The sequence below is a fragment of the Neofelis nebulosa genome, chromosome 9 (assembly GCF_028018385.1).
Source record: "Neofelis nebulosa isolate mNeoNeb1 chromosome 9, mNeoNeb1.pri, whole genome shotgun sequence".
Lineage (NCBI taxonomy): Eukaryota > Metazoa > Chordata > Mammalia > Carnivora > Felidae > Neofelis > Neofelis nebulosa.
Window position 1 is genome coordinate 8687989 of NC_080790.1, and position 16300 is coordinate 8704288.

At 53.5% G+C, this 16300-nt stretch overlaps 1 protein-coding gene across 6 annotated transcripts in view; it reads left to right on the top strand.

The window, feature by feature from the left end:
• The window catches only part of GREB1 (growth regulating estrogen receptor binding 1), a 145967-nt gene that overhangs the window by 119088 nt on the left and 10579 nt on the right, over window positions 1-16300 (top strand). For all 6 annotated transcript variants that reach the window (XM_058682558.1, XM_058682556.1, XM_058682555.1 and 3 more), the window contains 6 exons: window positions 1922-2535; window positions 5273-5375; window positions 7917-8075; window positions 9033-9175; window positions 12311-12472; window positions 16089-16293. In XM_058682558.1, the coding sequence (XP_058538541.1) occupies window positions 1922-2535; window positions 5273-5375; window positions 7917-8075; window positions 9033-9175; window positions 12311-12472; window positions 16089-16293 (1386 nt within the window). The remainder of the gene's footprint in view (window positions 1-1921; window positions 2536-5272; window positions 5376-7916; window positions 8076-9032; window positions 9176-12310; window positions 12473-16088; window positions 16294-16300) is intronic.

Below are 16300 nucleotides of genomic sequence, written 5' to 3' on the forward strand. Positions count from 1 at the left end.
GCCCCTCCCCTCACAGCCCTCGTGTGGGGGTCTCCCCACAGTTGTGGCCAGAGGGGGTCAGAACGAGGCCTCCTCCACATGGGCCCGTAACTCTGTGGCGGAAGGGAGACCTTCTCCTCGGCTCGGGTCAGTCAGCAAAGCCAAGTGCAGCGGCCTCCGGGTTCCGCTGCCCCAAACGGTACGGGGAGCCTGGGCCCCCAGGGTGGAGCTGGCGAATGGGTGAGCGAATGAACCGATGCTGTTCAGAATCGAGAGGAGTGGTGGTTTGCTTCTTCCCCAGTCCTGGCCTGACCGCTTTCTAGAAGGTTCTGGGGGCACACTGGTCCGTGCAGTGTCTTCAGGAGTAGAGGGTCCAATCTATGAGCTGGCCTCTGTCCTCCTGGGGTTCTTCAGTCAGGTGAGACAATTTTCTTAATCGGGACTCCTCAGAGGGTCCTGAGGTCATAGGGGTCTCTGATGAGATGCCTTTCGTGCCCTTGGGTACAACCCATGCGTTTCAGAGGTGAAGGACTTGGGGGCCCAGGGAGGTGAGGCTTGGCCACAGCCACACGAGTCAGGGTGGGGACCTGGGTGGGGGTGAGTCTCATCTGATAGACTGACAGAGCCCCTGGATTCAGGGGAGGGCAGAGCAGCTGAGGTCTGGGGTGGATGGAGAGGAAGGTCCGTGTGGGTGTCCGTCCTCCGGGTCCTACCAGGCCGGCCGTCACAACCTAGGGAAGTGGATGAAGACATTGGGGTTCCCTTGGTCTACTTTTGCAAACTTACTCCCCTTTCACGTGCTTCGGGCCCATCTGTCCCCTTGGCCCCAGGCCAGGCGCCCAGGTCCCTTACTGCCTCCCCGTCTCTTGTCTTCGGCTCGTCCCTTGACTCTGAGCCAGTCACTTCAAGTGCCTTGTCTGAGGACGACGAGGTATTTCAGCAGGAGTCAGGCCTTCGGCGGAGGGGCACTGGCCGGTGCGTGCCCTCCCTCGAAGGGTGCCAGGTGCCAGCTGCGGGGCTGAGTGGTGGGGCCCTTGCCGGGGAGCTCGGATCCGGCGGGGAGGTTGCCCGCGTGGTGTGGGGAACGGGCTGCAGGCCGAGCCGAGGGCTGCGGGGCGGCGGGAAGGCCTCTCTGAGGCGGGTGTACGGGGTACCGGGCCTCCCTTAGTCTGCTCTCCACACCGGCCCCTGGGGAAGGACGGTGAAGACAACCGTGCAGTGTCCCATCTGCCCTGCTTCCTGCGGGGCCTGCGGTCTGCGGGGCCGCTGTGAGCTGGGATGATAAAAAGGAGAGCAGGGTGCCGGCCCCGTGTGCCCAGCTGACCACGCTCGCCAGGGTCTCAACGTGCTCCACGTGGGGGAGGGGCTGAAGAGAGTCCGTATTCGAGCGGCTGCTGTGTGGGCTGCGTTTCCTTGCCCGGATTCTCCTAAAGGTTAAGTCAGGTCTGGTGTTTGGTAAAGCCCACTGAGTCCTGTGAGTCTCGCTGCCAGTTTGAACCAGAAGCCACCGCTGTTCTGGTGCAGAGGTGAGATGTGAGCTCCGTGAGGGTCTAGAAGGGAGAGGCGTTCCGGGGAACACGTGCACGGCGGGGGGGGGGGGGGGGGGGGGGGCCAGAGTTCGCTTGAGCCCTGGAGGCAGGGTGTTGTGGAACAGGTCCGGTCAGGAGGTTGCAAAGGAGAGGCTTTTGAGGCAGTGGGCGGGGTGCTGGGGAGGGTGTGGGCTGAAGTCCTGCCACAAGACAACTGCTCTCTCCCTCTCCCTTCAGCAAGTCTTGCTTTGTCACAGAACCAAGAGGTTGATATTTGCCCAGAGGTGGAATTGCGTTCAGAAGATCCCCAGCGATTGTCTAGTGCGGGGGGTTTGCGCTGCGGAAGGCAGAAAGGTGGGCTCCTTTGCGAGGGTCCTTCCCGGGGCGTGACTGACAGGTGCATCCCTCCCCAGGCTCGGCACCGTGCCGCGAGTTCTCGGCTCAGCCCGGGGCGCCCTCGCAGGGGGAGCGGGCCCGATCACCGCAGCCCTGCGGCCCGTCGGAGGAGGGCAGGGCCCCCGGGGAGAGGCAGAGGCCCCACGCTGGCCGGGGACCGCCGTCGGTCATCAGCAGGCGCAGCCCCGGGCTGGCCGCCCAGCCGGACTCCGGCCCCAGGGGCAGCCAGAGGAGCGTCCAGGTGTCGGTCACCCCGTCGTCCTCCCAGCTGTCCTCCTCCGGCTCGTCGTCCTCGTCCGGGGCGCTCGTCCCGCAGGCCTCCCAGTGCTCCCTGACCAAGGCCTGCCGCCAGCCGCCCGTCGTCTTCCTGCCCAAGCTGGTGTACGACATGGTCACGGCCACCGACAGCAGCGGCCTGCCCAAGGCCGCCTCGCTCCTGCCTTCCCACTCGGTCATGTGGGCCAGCTCCTTCCGCCCGCTGCTCAGCAAGACCATGACGTCCACGGAGCAGTCCCTCTACTACCGGCAGTGGACGGTGCCCCGGCCCAGCCACATGGACTACAGCAACCGCACCGAGGGCCGCGTGGACAGCTTCCACCCACGCCGGCTGCTGCTCAGCGGGCCCCCTCAGGTGGGTGCCGCCCTGCGGGGCCCGGGCCCCGTGGGGGTTCTCGGGTTCGCGCCCACCGGGCCGGTGCGGGGGGGCCGACACCCTCACAGCTCGCCATCCCCGCAGCAGACCCTACAGTGGGCGGCCGGGTGGAGGCCGAGTCCTGCCTGCCCCCCCCCCCCCCCCCCCGACGGCTGGCCGACTTCTGTCCTCTGACCTCAGCGTCTTGCCTTGTGTGACGCGGGGGGCCGGGGGGCTTCTCTCCGGGTGCTTCTCCGTCCGACTGTGACTCCGCTTTCCCCACGTTGTTTTGTTCGGTCCCGTGTCCGGTCCGTGCCAGGTAGAAACACACACCCGCCCCCCTGCCCTGGGTTCTGCGCTGGAGGATTTTGGCCGCCTGTCCCTATCCCAGCCTCTGGCCCCACTGTGGTTTCCTAACAACGAAAGGCCATTTCACTTGTCAAAATGGCAGACGTCTGCCAAGAGTCCGGAGCGTGTGAGGGAAGACTGGGTCGGGTCTTGGAAGGGCCTTTGTCGGAACCGTGCTGAGGTGCAAGGTGGGCTCTCGCCTGGGGTCAAGTTCGGCCTCGGGTCTCACCTGACACCCCGCGTGGGATCCGGCCTTCTCCGTGCCTCGGTGTCCTCAGCTGAGAATGACGTCAGAAATGTGAGCACCGGGCAAGGGAATCCCCGCAGGGTGCCTGGGGCACGGCCTGACCATAGAAAGCATGTGTCCTAGTTATTCCTGTCCCCATCAGTACTGCCACTGTCACAGTGTGAGACTTGCTCCCTTCCAGCTCAGTGTATTAATTTCCTTATGATGACCCTGCCCCAAGAAATACAATCCCCCCCCAAATATGTGTAAGAATGTTCATTTTAGAATCGTTTACAGTAGTGAAAAAAAGCGACTGGAAACAACTTAAATTCCATTGGTCAAAGTTGGTTGAGTAAATTCGGGCACAACTGTGTCATGCAATTCAGCCTAGGAAGTTGGAGTCAGAGGCCTGTATACTGACACTGAGGTTTAAGATATTTAAATTAAAAAAAAAATTAAGTTATAGAATAATACGTGCATAGTGTAATGTCAAGGAAAAAAAAGTATCAGCGTGTATGTGTACGTCTCTGTGTGTGAAAAATACCCCCCAAAAAATCGCTGGCAGGATTGCTGCTGAATTGTTAACCTGGAGAGGGACCAGGATTTGTGAACATTCTCTTTCATTGTCACCGTGTGGTTCTGGAATTTTTACGGGAACGTGTGTTAACTTTTAAAAAAAATTTTTTAATGTTTATTTTGAGGGAGAGAGAGAGTGCAAACAGGAGAGGGGTAGAGAGAGGGGTAGACACAGAATCTAAAGCAGGCTCCAGGCTCTGAGCTGTCGGCACAGAGCCCGACGCGGGGCTCGAACTCACGAACCGTGAGATCATGACCTGAGCCAAAGTCGGGTGTTTAACTGACTGAGCCACCCAGGCGCCCCTGTTAACTTTTTATAAAGTGGAAAAAGGGGGTCCTGGTTTCTCCACACTGTCATGTTGTTGGATATCTCAATCTTAAAGAAAATTTTGCCTATTCGATAGATGAAACCTAGTATATTATAGTTTTCTTAAGGTTGAATATATTTTTATATATTTCTTGGTCACTGCTATGGCTTTCACAGGGATTTTCTGCCCTGTTTCTCCTGTTTATTTTTCCTTCAGGCATCTGACATTTTCCTGTTACTTTGCAGGAGCTCTTTGGAGGTTACAGAATTTAATCCTCTGTCTACTGCATGTATTGCAAATATTTTCTCTGAAGCTTCCCCCAGTCATATTTCATATTTCCTTAAGTCATTTCTGTTCATCAACACTTGTTGAGTGCTGGCTACAAACCAGGCATTGAGCCGAGAGCTCAGAAAGCACATTCCCGGAGTAACAGGGTGGGAAGTTGGCCCACAGGTGCCCATTTAATCAACTGTGACCAGGTTTTACGAAGATTCATGGTGTCCTAGCCTGCTGCTGGGCTGAGGGAACAGGGACTCTAGGATACAGGAAGGAAGAGCAGGAAGGAGAGAAAAATAATTTTATTTCTTTTCCTGGTCTTAGGAGAGGAGAAATGAGATGCCAGCCTTTTATGTCTTAAGATTTTATTCTCTTACCATAGACGTATTAACACAAGAATAGCCATCTCTAATTGTGCAAGATTCTCTTAAGACATTACTATGCTTCATATCGGCAGTTCATTTTTTGAAGCAACCTTTCTTCAGTTTGTGGTAAAGTCCTATTTCTAACAGCTTAGAAAATGTGACCGATTAAAACTAGAGACGCATGGCCGCGATTTATAAGCAGGCGGGTCTGCCGCTCACGGAAGTCCGTCTGCGGCCTGCCATGCTTCTTGGGGCCTCGTTTCCCCAGAAATGGCTTTGCACCCCCCAGGCTCTCGCTTTAATTAGGTGAGGTCTTTGAAAAAGGTGGGTGAGGGGCGCCTGGGTGGCGCAGTCGGTTGAGCGGCCGACTTCAGCCAGGTCACGATCTCGCGTCTGTGAGTTCGAGCCCCGCGTCGGGCTCTGTGCTGACAGCTCGGAGCCTGTTTCCAATTCTGTGTCTCCCTCTCTCTCTGCCCCTCCCCCGTTCATGCTCTGTGTCTCTCTGTCCCAAAAATAAATAAAAAACATTGAAAAAAAAAAGAAAAAGGTGGGTGAAACGAAGTGGGTCCGGTGCTCCGGCCGGTGCCTGCACGTAGATGGTGTGCGGACCGTGGGCTCCAATTTTAATGTCTTCACAGGTTGGGAAGACAGGTGCTTACCTGCAGTTCCTTAGTATTTTGTCCAGAATGCTCATCCGGCTGACGGAAGTGGATGTTTATGATGAAGAAGAGATCAATATCCGTGAGTCGTGCGTTGGTGACCCTTGGGGTTGGAATCCTCTGTCACTGGTTGCTCGGGTTGACTTTGTGTCTTTTGCCCTCCAGATGGAATTCTCAGATCAGTGACCACGCTCACTGCCGGGGCCTCGTGGGGTGCTCTTGTCTCTCCCTTGTCTGTCGTCATCTTGCTCAATATCAGAATAGTGCCTGGGAGGCCTTCATGGGGATGGAATTACTCCACTAAAAATAACTACTGTTTACAGAGTATCTTCCAAGTGGCAAGCAGTGTGCTGGGCACCTTACGTAATGGCCACATTTAATTTTCTGCACACCACCCTGAGAATAATTGCTTATTTCCTGATAAGTAACTTGCTCAGGAACCCAGCTGGGAGACAGCAGAGCTGGAACTGAGCTGGATTTGATCGCGGCCTTCTGAAGCAGGGTTATCCATCCGGGCAGGTCCCCACTCGGGCAGCCGAGCGCATAGGTCAATATCTTAGGGCAAAACCCAAGTATATGACATGTGGGGGAAAGCCATTTCTCCTTATTCTCAGAACAGAGTTTGCCCTGATTAAGGTAAGACTGTCTTTGAGCCGCTGTTTTATGCTCCAGTGTCTTTGCATACTTTCCTTCAGCGGCTCGTAAACTTGGTCTGGTAAATGAATCCGTCGCTTTGGGAATTAAAATTTGTATGAGGAGTCTGGCCCGAGTTGCAAAGAAAGGGAACCAGTGAGTTGCACGGAGGCTAAATGGCACTTTTTTTTATTTATTGGTATCTTTTACGTGGGAAGTGTACGACCTGATGATTTGATACACATGTACGTTGTGAAATCACCACTGCGGTCAAGCTAACTGACATATTCGTAGTTTCCAGGTTCATTGCAGTGTTATTCGTGGTAGGCAAGATACACAAACAACCATATGTGGTCCCTTGATGGATAAAAGGCCATTAGCAGATGATGGGTAAAGAAAAGTGTGGTATATACACGCAGTGGAATATTATTCAGCCTTAGAAGAAAGTCCTGTCATTTGCAAACACAACACTTCTTTATTCTTTACATGCTCTTGACCGTGTTTGAGTTTTGGCTTGAAGGAAATCTGGAACCAAGGAAGCCCATCCAGCCCTTGGTCGTCCCTTTGAAGGAAAAGGAGAGAGGCTCTTCATCCCACCTCGGAGCTCTCACACTACCCCCGCCCCACACACAGTTTGGAACTTTATTCCAGATGAAAACCAGCAGCCGTGTTGAGTCTCTGTGTCCTCACTTTCTTGGATACCTCAATGACAATGACAGGATTTGAACCCAGCTTGTTAAACTTCAAAGCCCATTTTCTCAGATGGTCTCTTAATACGTTGGTTTTCTTGGTAAAACGTGGATAATTTCTGTTTTACGGGGCATTGTGAAGGTTGAATGATGTTCTACATATGAAGCCTTGAGTGCCTACTAAATATGCAATAAACATGCCTCTCTTCTTTCTTTCTTCCCTTCCTTCCCTCCCCTCCCCTCCCCTCCCCTCCCCTCCCTCCCTCCCTCCCTCCCTCCCTTCCTCCCTTCCTTCCTTCCTTCCTTCTCTTTCTTCTAGACAGGTACTCTGGTCATGTGTACATATCCTAGATGTAAAATCAATATGTTACATAATTTGAGTTGGACCAACTAGACTTTTTTTGCTTTTGAGCCAGCAAGCAATTAGCGTGAGCGTCATAGACTACACCAATTATCGCAAGATGATACACGGCGAGTGTAGAGATGGAGTTTGGACCACGTGTGGTGTTGGCATTCAGAAGGGAGGAACCAATGGGTCTGAACACTTGGAAGAGGCTTTGTAGAGGTGCAGTGATAGGACGTGGCCATACTGGCTGCGTAGCGTTTAGATCTAGAACAAGAACAAGAACTATGTTAGGTTCCATTGGCGTTGGGAACCTACGTATGTGGGGGATGGGGCTGGGGGGAAGCTCAGAGCAAGTGGTAGGTATATTGGGAGTTGCTGAAGTCAGTGGGGGAGCCAGGAAAGCAAACTCATCCCATGGGAAACACAGCATAGGCGGGTCCTCTGGTTACGAGGTGGACCCAGAGGCACCTCTTGCCTCCTTAGAACAATCCTGAAGATGCAGTATGTTCTGGGAGCCTTTGAGATACAGTAGCACCCCCGTCCCCCCAGTAGCCCATAGACTCAGTGATAGCTCACCACGAGCATCGTCCTTGAACGCATTTAAAAATCAGTCATTCTCAGGGCATCTGGGTGGCTCGGTTGGTTAAGCATCCGACTTCACCCAAGATCACGATCTCACAGTTCGTGAGTTCGAGCTCCACGTCGGGCTCTGTGCTGACAGCTCAGAGCCTGGAGCCTGCTTCAGATTCTGTGTCTCTATGTCTCTCTGTCTCTCTGTCTCTCTGTCTCTCTCTCTCTCTCTCTCTCTCTCTCTCTCTCTCTCTCTGCCCCTCCCCCGCTCACACTCTGTCTCTCTCAAAAATAAAATATAAGAACATTTAAAAAAATTTTTTTTAAAATCGGTCATTCTCATTTCCTAGTTTGTCACCTGCCTGTGTTTCCAACAATCTTACAGACCTCAGAGAGGAGTCCGATTGGCATTACCTCCAGCTCAGTGACCCCTGGCCAGACCTGGAGCTGTTCAAGAAGTTGCCTTTTGACTACATTATTCACGACCCGAAGTACGAAGACGCCAGTCTGATCTGTTCGCACCTTCAGAGCGTGAAGAGTGAAGGTCAGACTTCTAAATCTCTTGCCCCACCTTCCTCCAGAGTCCCGGGTCGAGCCTCGCAAAGGGCCGAGTGGAACCGTGTCGGCCGTGAGCTCGGTGGTGCGGTGGTGAATAGCCAGCAGTGCCTGGTACAGAACTGAGGTCACCGCCCCACCAGACGAGGAAGAGCTCTTTCCGCGAAGGCAGCCTTGCGGCTCAGCACATGCTGACCTTGATGCGCGCTCTCTTGGCGGGTGGTCACGGTCAGAATATCCTCAAGGTTCTGGTTAAGAGAGGATAAAAGGCATGGGTGTTTATGTAGGAATTTGAGTTGTCCTCACGAAATGCACCCATCTCCCTCTCTACCCTCAGTGTCCTGTTTTCTCCCTCCTCCTTCGGGGACCGCCGACTTTCACAGCATTATGACCCTGCCAGGGTTTCAGGGTCACCTTCGGCAACCATCAGATATTCGTGGCCGGTGCGATATTAAGCACTGACCAGAACAGTTTGGTGAGTGGAAAGGAAAGGAAGATACCAGTCTCCGTGTCAAGCTGATAATTGTCTCTCCCTAGAACCGTGTTCAGCGAACGATCCTTCATACAGACCAGTCCCTAATTAAGGTTTAGTGTTAAAGTCTTCATCTTGCTAAGTCCTTTGAAAAGAACAGAGACAATTCCTCTGTGGTGCAGGGTCTGCGTATGAAGTCGGCCACCCATTTGCATTGTCAGGTGGCGAATCCTTAAAGATGTGCGTGTAGGATATTCGTGGGCCCCGTCGGCGAGACCCCTCGTGAACGTGGCCTGTTAGCTTCTCCCGCTGAACCTCTGTTGTTTCTGACCCGCCGAGTCACCTCGGGGCCCAGGCAGGTGCCGTCGCACAAAATCCTATTACGGCATTTCAGTTCCTTCCACTGCGAGCGGGCGGCCGAGAGAAGGTCTGTCCTGTCCTTCTGCGGCTCTGTAACGCCGGGGTTTCCTGCAGCCAGGGGGACGTCCCGGAAGCCGGAGGAGCTCTACGTGCGGCGCCAGACAGCGCGGATGAGGCTGTCCAAGTACGCGGCCTATAACACATACCACCACTGCGAGCAGTGTCACCACTACATGGGCTTCCACCCCCGGTACCAGGTAGGCCGTGGGGCGCAGAGGCCCTGCGTCTCCAGGAGCGCTTCCGGCGGCCCTTCCACACGTGCCTCGGTGGCTAATACCATTGGTCCTCTGGTCTCTCTGTGTTTTCGTTCCGGTTGCTGGGGGGGTGGGGGGGGGGGCGGGCATGGAAAGTTCTGGAAGCTCTTGCTTCCCGGTCTCCTGTATCTTCAGTTCCCTTCAGTAAGCTGCGAAATCATTGCCGACGCTACAGAAACCGTGATTCTCCTGGGGTTACACGTTTACCAGTAGCAACGTTAACTGACTGCGGATGTCTTCGTTTTCTTGACCTCCTGGCAATTGCCAAAGTTAGTTCAGTGCAGCAGGCACCGAGCGCTTCCGCACCGGTCACAGAGATGAATAAGCTTTATCCCCGTATTCAAGACTCACAGTTTAGGGGCGCCTGGGTGGCTCAGTTGGTTGAGCGTCCGACTTCGGCTCAGGTCATGATCTTGCGGTCTATGGGTTCGAGCCCCGCGTCGGGCTCTGTGCTGACAGCTCGGAGCCTGGAGCCTGCCTTGGATTCTGTGTCTCCGTCTCTCTCTGCCCCTTCCCTGCTCACGCTCTGTCTCTCTCTGTCTCTCAAAAATAAATAAAAGTAAAATTAAGACTCACAATCTAGGGGTGGAGAGATGCACTTGGACAGGGCAGAACTTCAGCGCAACGTAAAGCTGGCAGGAAAGCAGTAATGTTGGCATGTAGAAATACTTAGAGAAGGAGATCGGAACGTGCACTTACTGAGCACTTACTACATGCCAGGCAATGCACCAGGCACTTTCGATATGTCCATATTTCCTCTAACCTTTATTTTTCTTGTTTTGAGAGAGAGGGAGGGAGGTGAGTGAGTGAATGGGGGAGGGGCAGACGGCGAGAGACTCTCAAGCAGGCTCCACGCCCAACGTGGAGCCCGACGTGGGGCTCAAACCCTGACCGTGAGATTATGACCCGAGCCGAAATCAAGAGTCAGACGCTCGATCAACCGAACCACCCAGGCACCCTTTCCTCTAACCTTTTTACGTGATAGAAAATGATATTTACCCCAGACACTGGGGCAAATGGACTAAGGCTGTTGCCCCTGGGCTCTGCCTGTCTCGGGTTCTGGCTGGTCACCTGCAGGTGGCTGTGTTCAAGGCACATCTCCAGTTCATTCAGAGTGTACTGGATAGGGAACTGCCCTGTCTAGCTTTTTATTCTCACTAAAACCGCACAAGGAAATAACATTATCCCCATTTTATAAATGAAGATACTGTCTTGGGCAGGGAGCAGAGGAGAGGGTTTTGAAGAATCAGTAAGAATTTGCCAAGGGGCCGGGGCAGACAGAAGCATGTGAGTAGAGGGAGGCACGGGGTCTCTGGGGGAATTAGAAGGGATTTCAGTTGTGCGTCGCCGGACCATAAGGTGCAAGGGGTGGGCGAGCCCAGGAGAGGATGCTGGAGTAGGGGTGGGGAGCAGAGAGACACCACAGAAGGCCCCGGGTGCTGTGCGGAGAGCGGGACGGGGGCTTTTCCAGGGAGAATGGCATGGAGCGGCCTGATGGGGGCCAAGCTGCCTTCTGCGTGGTCTCGTCGTGGCCACGTGGAAATTCACAGCGGGCCTTTTTAAGAATTAAAAATAGTAATCCTGTGCAGATAAACTGTCCTCATGTTTTTCCCCGTGGAGATGAAGTTGTTCTTTCAAAGCGGAGAGTATGTACGTGAGAGCGTTTTCTTAATTTTGACATTAAAGAAACGGAGACCCGCGCGCGGGCTGTAGAGTCGTGGTCACCACGGTCGGCATCTGCAGTGAGTTAACAGAACTGAGCGCGGAGACCCCGGCCCCGCACCCGCCGTGTTCAGGGTGCTCAGGTCTGGGGGCCCCGGCTGCAGGGGGCTCGGAACCAGGCCACGGGAGGAGTGCTGAGGGCCACATGACATGCCCGCCCCCTGCTGGCCTTTCTGTGCCCCTGTGCACCCTGGAGTCTTTTCTCTCCTCTCCCGGCTCCCTGATCCGTTGTATGAAACTTCCTCAGTTACACCCCCCCTTGTTGCCTCCCCAGGTCAAAATCTTTTTCTGTCTCATCTCTGCCCCCAAAGGGCTTTGTGGTTCTGGGGGAGCCACAGTGGCAGTGATGGCCCACGTGCCCTGGCCTGTGTCCACCCCCTCCAGGCCTCGGGGAGCCTCAGGAGGGGCCTGCACCAACTAGCTGCAGGTCTGGGGAGGGGTCGGGGAGGGCTGGATGCCCGAGCTGAGGCCCGAAGGAGGCTTGGGCAGAGCCACGGGGCGGGGGCGGGCCGACCGGGAGGGGGTGAGGGGACGTGAGGCTAGACCCTAGGGATAGGACTGAGCCCAAGACCTCTGAGCGTCTGTTTCCACATCCATAAAGAGGGGATGGTGGAACTACCTGCTTCATGGCGTTAATTACAGCCCCAAAGGGTGGAGGGGGCCCGAGACAGCGAGTGTGACGGAAGTGTGCAAGCGAGTGTAGTTATTGATAGTTTTATTAGTGAGTTTCTACGCATAACGCCTGTGATGGGAGAATCCATTTACTGGCATTAAGCAATGAGAGGTGTGGTGTGAATGCTTTAGTGGGTGACCTAGCACGAGTCCACAAGGGGTTGGGGCCAGAAGTGGCGTCACTGGGTGGAGCGGGATCAGAATGAGGGGTGGGGGGGTGGTGGGGGCGCCTGGATGGCTCAGTTGGTGAAGCATCTGACCTCTGCTCAGGTCATGATCTCGCCATTCCCGAGTTCAAGCTCTGCGTCAGGCTCTATGCTGGCAGCTCAGGGCCTGGAGCCTGCTTCGGATTCTGTGCGTCCCTCTCTCTCTCTGTCCCTCCCCTGCTAGCACTCTGTCTCGCTTTCTCTCAAAAATAAATAAACATTAAAAAAAAAAAAATAATAATAATGATGAGGGGTGGGGGGGGAGGGTCCGCAACTGAGTGGGCGTGGCCTCGGGTGTCTGTCCAGCCGCAAGACCTGGGCGTCCACGCTTCGTACCGGGGCCAGCCTGTGGGTTTCTCGGGCTGCGGGGCAGGTGGCAGTGACCTGTGCGGTGTCACGGCCACGACGGGCCTGGGCTCTTCTGGGAGGTAATGCCGGACTCTGACGACAAGCTCTGTCCTTTCCCCTCACGCCTCAGCTCTATGAGTCCACCCTGCACGCCTTTGCCTTCTCTTACTCCATGCTAGGAGAGGAAATCCAGCTACATTTCATCATCCCCAAGTCCAAAGAGCACCACTTTGTCTTCAGCCAACCCGGAGGCCAGCTGGAGAGCATGCGGCTGCCCCTGGTCACAGACAAGGTACGGCTCTGGCTCGGGGGGGGGGGGGGGGGGCGGGGGGGGCGCACAGAGTGGCTGCAGGTGACCGTTGAGCTGGAGGCTGTGGTTGCCTGATGAGTCAAGGGCAGGCGGGGACTGGTGTGTGACTGAACGCGGAGCGGGCTGGGGTTAGGGTCACTCCGTCAAGTTCCGGCCTTGCTCTACCGTTGTCTGGCTGTGTTGTTTTGACTTGTCACTGAATGTCGCCGAGCCTCGGTTCCCTCACCCTGTACGCTTCGGCAGCAGTCACTCTCGCAGCAGCTTCTTGCGAGCATCGTGGGAATAACCGATGTGAGACACCTGCACAGTGCCTGCGAGGTGACGGGTGCTGAGGAGGTGTTCGTCCCTTCCCCATTTTGTCTCGAATAAGCTGTTGTGGAACGTTTGAGGAATTTATTTATTTCTTCTGGCAGTGAGAATGAGCAGGGGAGGGGCAGAGAGAGAGAGGGAGACAGGGAATCCCAAGCAGGCTCTGTGCTGTCAGCAGGGGGCTCAAACCCAGCTGCAGGGACTACTCTGTCACGGCCAGCCTTCTCTTCTGCCTTCTTCTGTTCTTTGGAAGCGAAGCCCAGATGATGCATCATGTCATCCATAAGAGATAAATTTTCTCTCTTGGACGAGCTCGTTCTTAATAACTTGCCGTCTCTGTGACCAGCATTCTTTTTTGTTTGTTTGTTTGTTTGTTTAACAAATATTTTATTATGAAAGGTGAAACGTTTACAAAAGTTAGGAGGTAGTTCAACAAACCTCCCCGCAATTTATCATCCAAATTCAACAATTACCAACATTCGGCCACATTTAGTTCATCTGGGTTTTTTCCCTTTGCTGAAGGATTTTATTTTATCTTTTTGTTAACATGAAATGTATTGTCAAATTGGCTTCCATACAACACCCAGTGCACATCCCAACAGGTGCCCTCCTCAATGCCCATCACCCACCCCCCCCACCCCCCATCAACCCTCAGTTTATTCTCAGTATTTCAGAGTCTCTTATGGTTTGGATCCCTCCCTCTCTAACCTTTTTTTTTTTCCCTTCCCCTCCCCCATGGTCTTCTGTTAAGTTTCTCAGGATCCACGTAAGAGTGAAAACATATGGTATCTGTCTTTCTCTGTATGGCTTATTTCACTTAGCATCACACTCTCCAGTTCCATCCACGTGGCTACAAAAGGCCAGATTTCATTCTTTCTCATTGCCACGTAGTATTCCATCGTGTATATAAACCACAATTTCTTTATCCATTCATCAGTTGATGGACATTTAGGCTCTTCCCATAATTTGGCTATTGTTGAACGCTCTGTTATAAACATTGGGGTACAAGTGCCCCTGTGCATCAGCACTCCTGTATCCCTTGGGTAAATTCCTAGCAGTGCTATTGCTGGGTCATAGGGTAGGTCTATTTTTAATTTTTTGAGGAGCCTCCACACTGTTTTCCAGAGGGGCTGCACCAGTTTGCATTCCCACCAATAGTGCAAGAGGGTTCCCGTGTCTCCACATCCTCGCCAGCATCTATAGTCCCCTGATTTGTTCATTTTGGCCACTCTGACTGGCATGAGGTGGTATCTCAGTGTGGTTTTGATTTGTATTTCCGTGATAAGGAGCGACGTTGAGCATCTTTTCATGTGCCTGTTGGCCATCCGGATGTCTTCTTTAGAGAAGTGTCTATTCGTGTTTTCTGCCCATTTCTTCACTGGGTTATTTGTTTTTCGGGTGTGGAGTTTGGTGAGTTCTTTATAGATTTTGGATACTAGCCCTTTGTCCGATATGTCATTTGAAAATGTCTTTTCCCATTCCGTCGGTTGCCTTTTAGTTTGGTTGATTGTTTCCTTTGCAGTGCAGAAGCTTTTTATCTTGATGAGGTCCCAATAGTTCATTTTTGCTTTTAATTCCCTTGCTTTTGGAGATGTGTCAAGTAAGCCGACATCCCTGATAAATATGGACGCAAAAATTCTCAACAAGATACTAGCAAATCGAATTCAACAGCATATAAAGAGAACTATTCACCATGATCAAGTGGGATTGATTCCTGGGCTGCAGGCCTGGTTCAACATTCGCAAATCAATCAATGTGATACATCACATTAATAAATGAAAAGATAAGAACTATATGATCCTGTCAATCAATGCAGAAAAAGCATTTGACAAAATTCAGCATCCTTTCTTAATAAAAACCCTCAAGAAAGTCGGGATAGAAGGAACACACTTAAACATCATGAAAGCCATTTATAAAAAGCCCACAGCTAATAGCATCCTCAATGGGGAAAAACTGAGAGCTTTTTCCCTGAGATCAGGAACACGACAGGGATGTCCACTCTCACCGCTGTTGTTTCACATAGTGTTGGAAGTTCTAGCCTCAGCAATCAGACAACAAAAGGGAATCAAAGGCATCCAAATTGGCAAAGATGAAGTCAAGCTTTCCCTTTTTGCAGAGGACATGATATTATATGTGGAAAACCCAATAGACTCCACCAAAGTCCGTGACCAGCATTCTTAGAGGCCCTCCTCATAGGGACGCTTGGTTTCGCAGATCCAGCCTGACCATCTCAGAGTCAGCTTGCTGCCTGCCCCCAGCCCCGGCCAATGTGACCCTTGTGTGGGACGCTGCTTTTCGTTCTCCAGAGGGCCAGTACCTTGGGGTGGAATAATCTTTCAGACCTGGCAGTCTTTTACCAAGCACTGAAAACATTTGTAAAGAACAATGGGGGCCTTTATGACAGGGCATCTCCTACCCTGTGGGCTGGGGTGGGCTGTTGCACTGGTGGAGGGTTTTTCTGTCCCCCCCCCCCCCCCCCCCCCCCCGCTTTTCCAGCCAGTTCCAGCCAGAACTGGGTACGGGCACCAGGTGCAGCACAGCTTTTTTTGTGGCAGGTGCTCTGAGGAACTCAGAAGGAGTGGAAGGCCTAGCTCAACCAGAAGAACTTTTTTGTTGAGGGCAGAGTGGAGGAAAACCCAGTTCTTGATATAAAAGATTCACAACCAGAGTGTATTAGGAGCTAGGCTGCAGGGATGAGGGACTGAGGGATTTAAATCGTCCAGACTAGTATATACTCCGCACATATTCAGTGCCAACACGGGAGGGGGATCCGTTCGGGTCACTGACACATGCCAGTTAGTTTCGGTTGTGTAACTGACCGTTCCCAAGCAAGCCCTCGCTCCGCTTGCGATTCTTCGGGCTGGCAGCTTGGGCTCGGTCCCGCTGTGTGGTTACCCTGGCTTGTTGCAGTCACTAGTGTCTGTGGTTAGCTGCCAGGTCAGCTGGGGGCTGGCCGGGCGAGGGTCGCCTCAGTGGGACACCCATCCCTGCCCGCTGCGGTCTCTCCTGCCCCAGCAGGCCAGCCCCGGCTCCTCCTGGGGAGGGGTCTGAGAGAGAGAGGGTGGAATGTGTCCGTCCTCGGGGGGCCAGGCTCGGAACGGGCGCAAACCATCATGTTCACGTCGTCTTCTAGGGAAAAGCAAGTCCCAAGGCTAAGCTGCATTCAGTGAGTGTGGAAACTGGCTGCGTTCTCTTCTCGGAAGCTTCCGCGAAGTCCCATTTCAAAGGGAGGGGAGTGATCGTGACCGTATTCACAAACACTTCCCCTCATCATTCCTCTGCTTTCCAGAGCCACGAGTATATAAAAAGTCCGACGTTCACCCCGACAACCGGCCGTCACGAACACGGACTCTTTAACCTGTACCATGCCATGGATGGTGCCAGCCATCTGCACGTGCTGGTCGTCAAGGAGTATGAAATGGCCATTTATAAGAAATACTGGCCCAACCACATCATGCTGGTGCTCCCAAGCATCTTCAACAGCGCTGGAGTTGGTAGGCA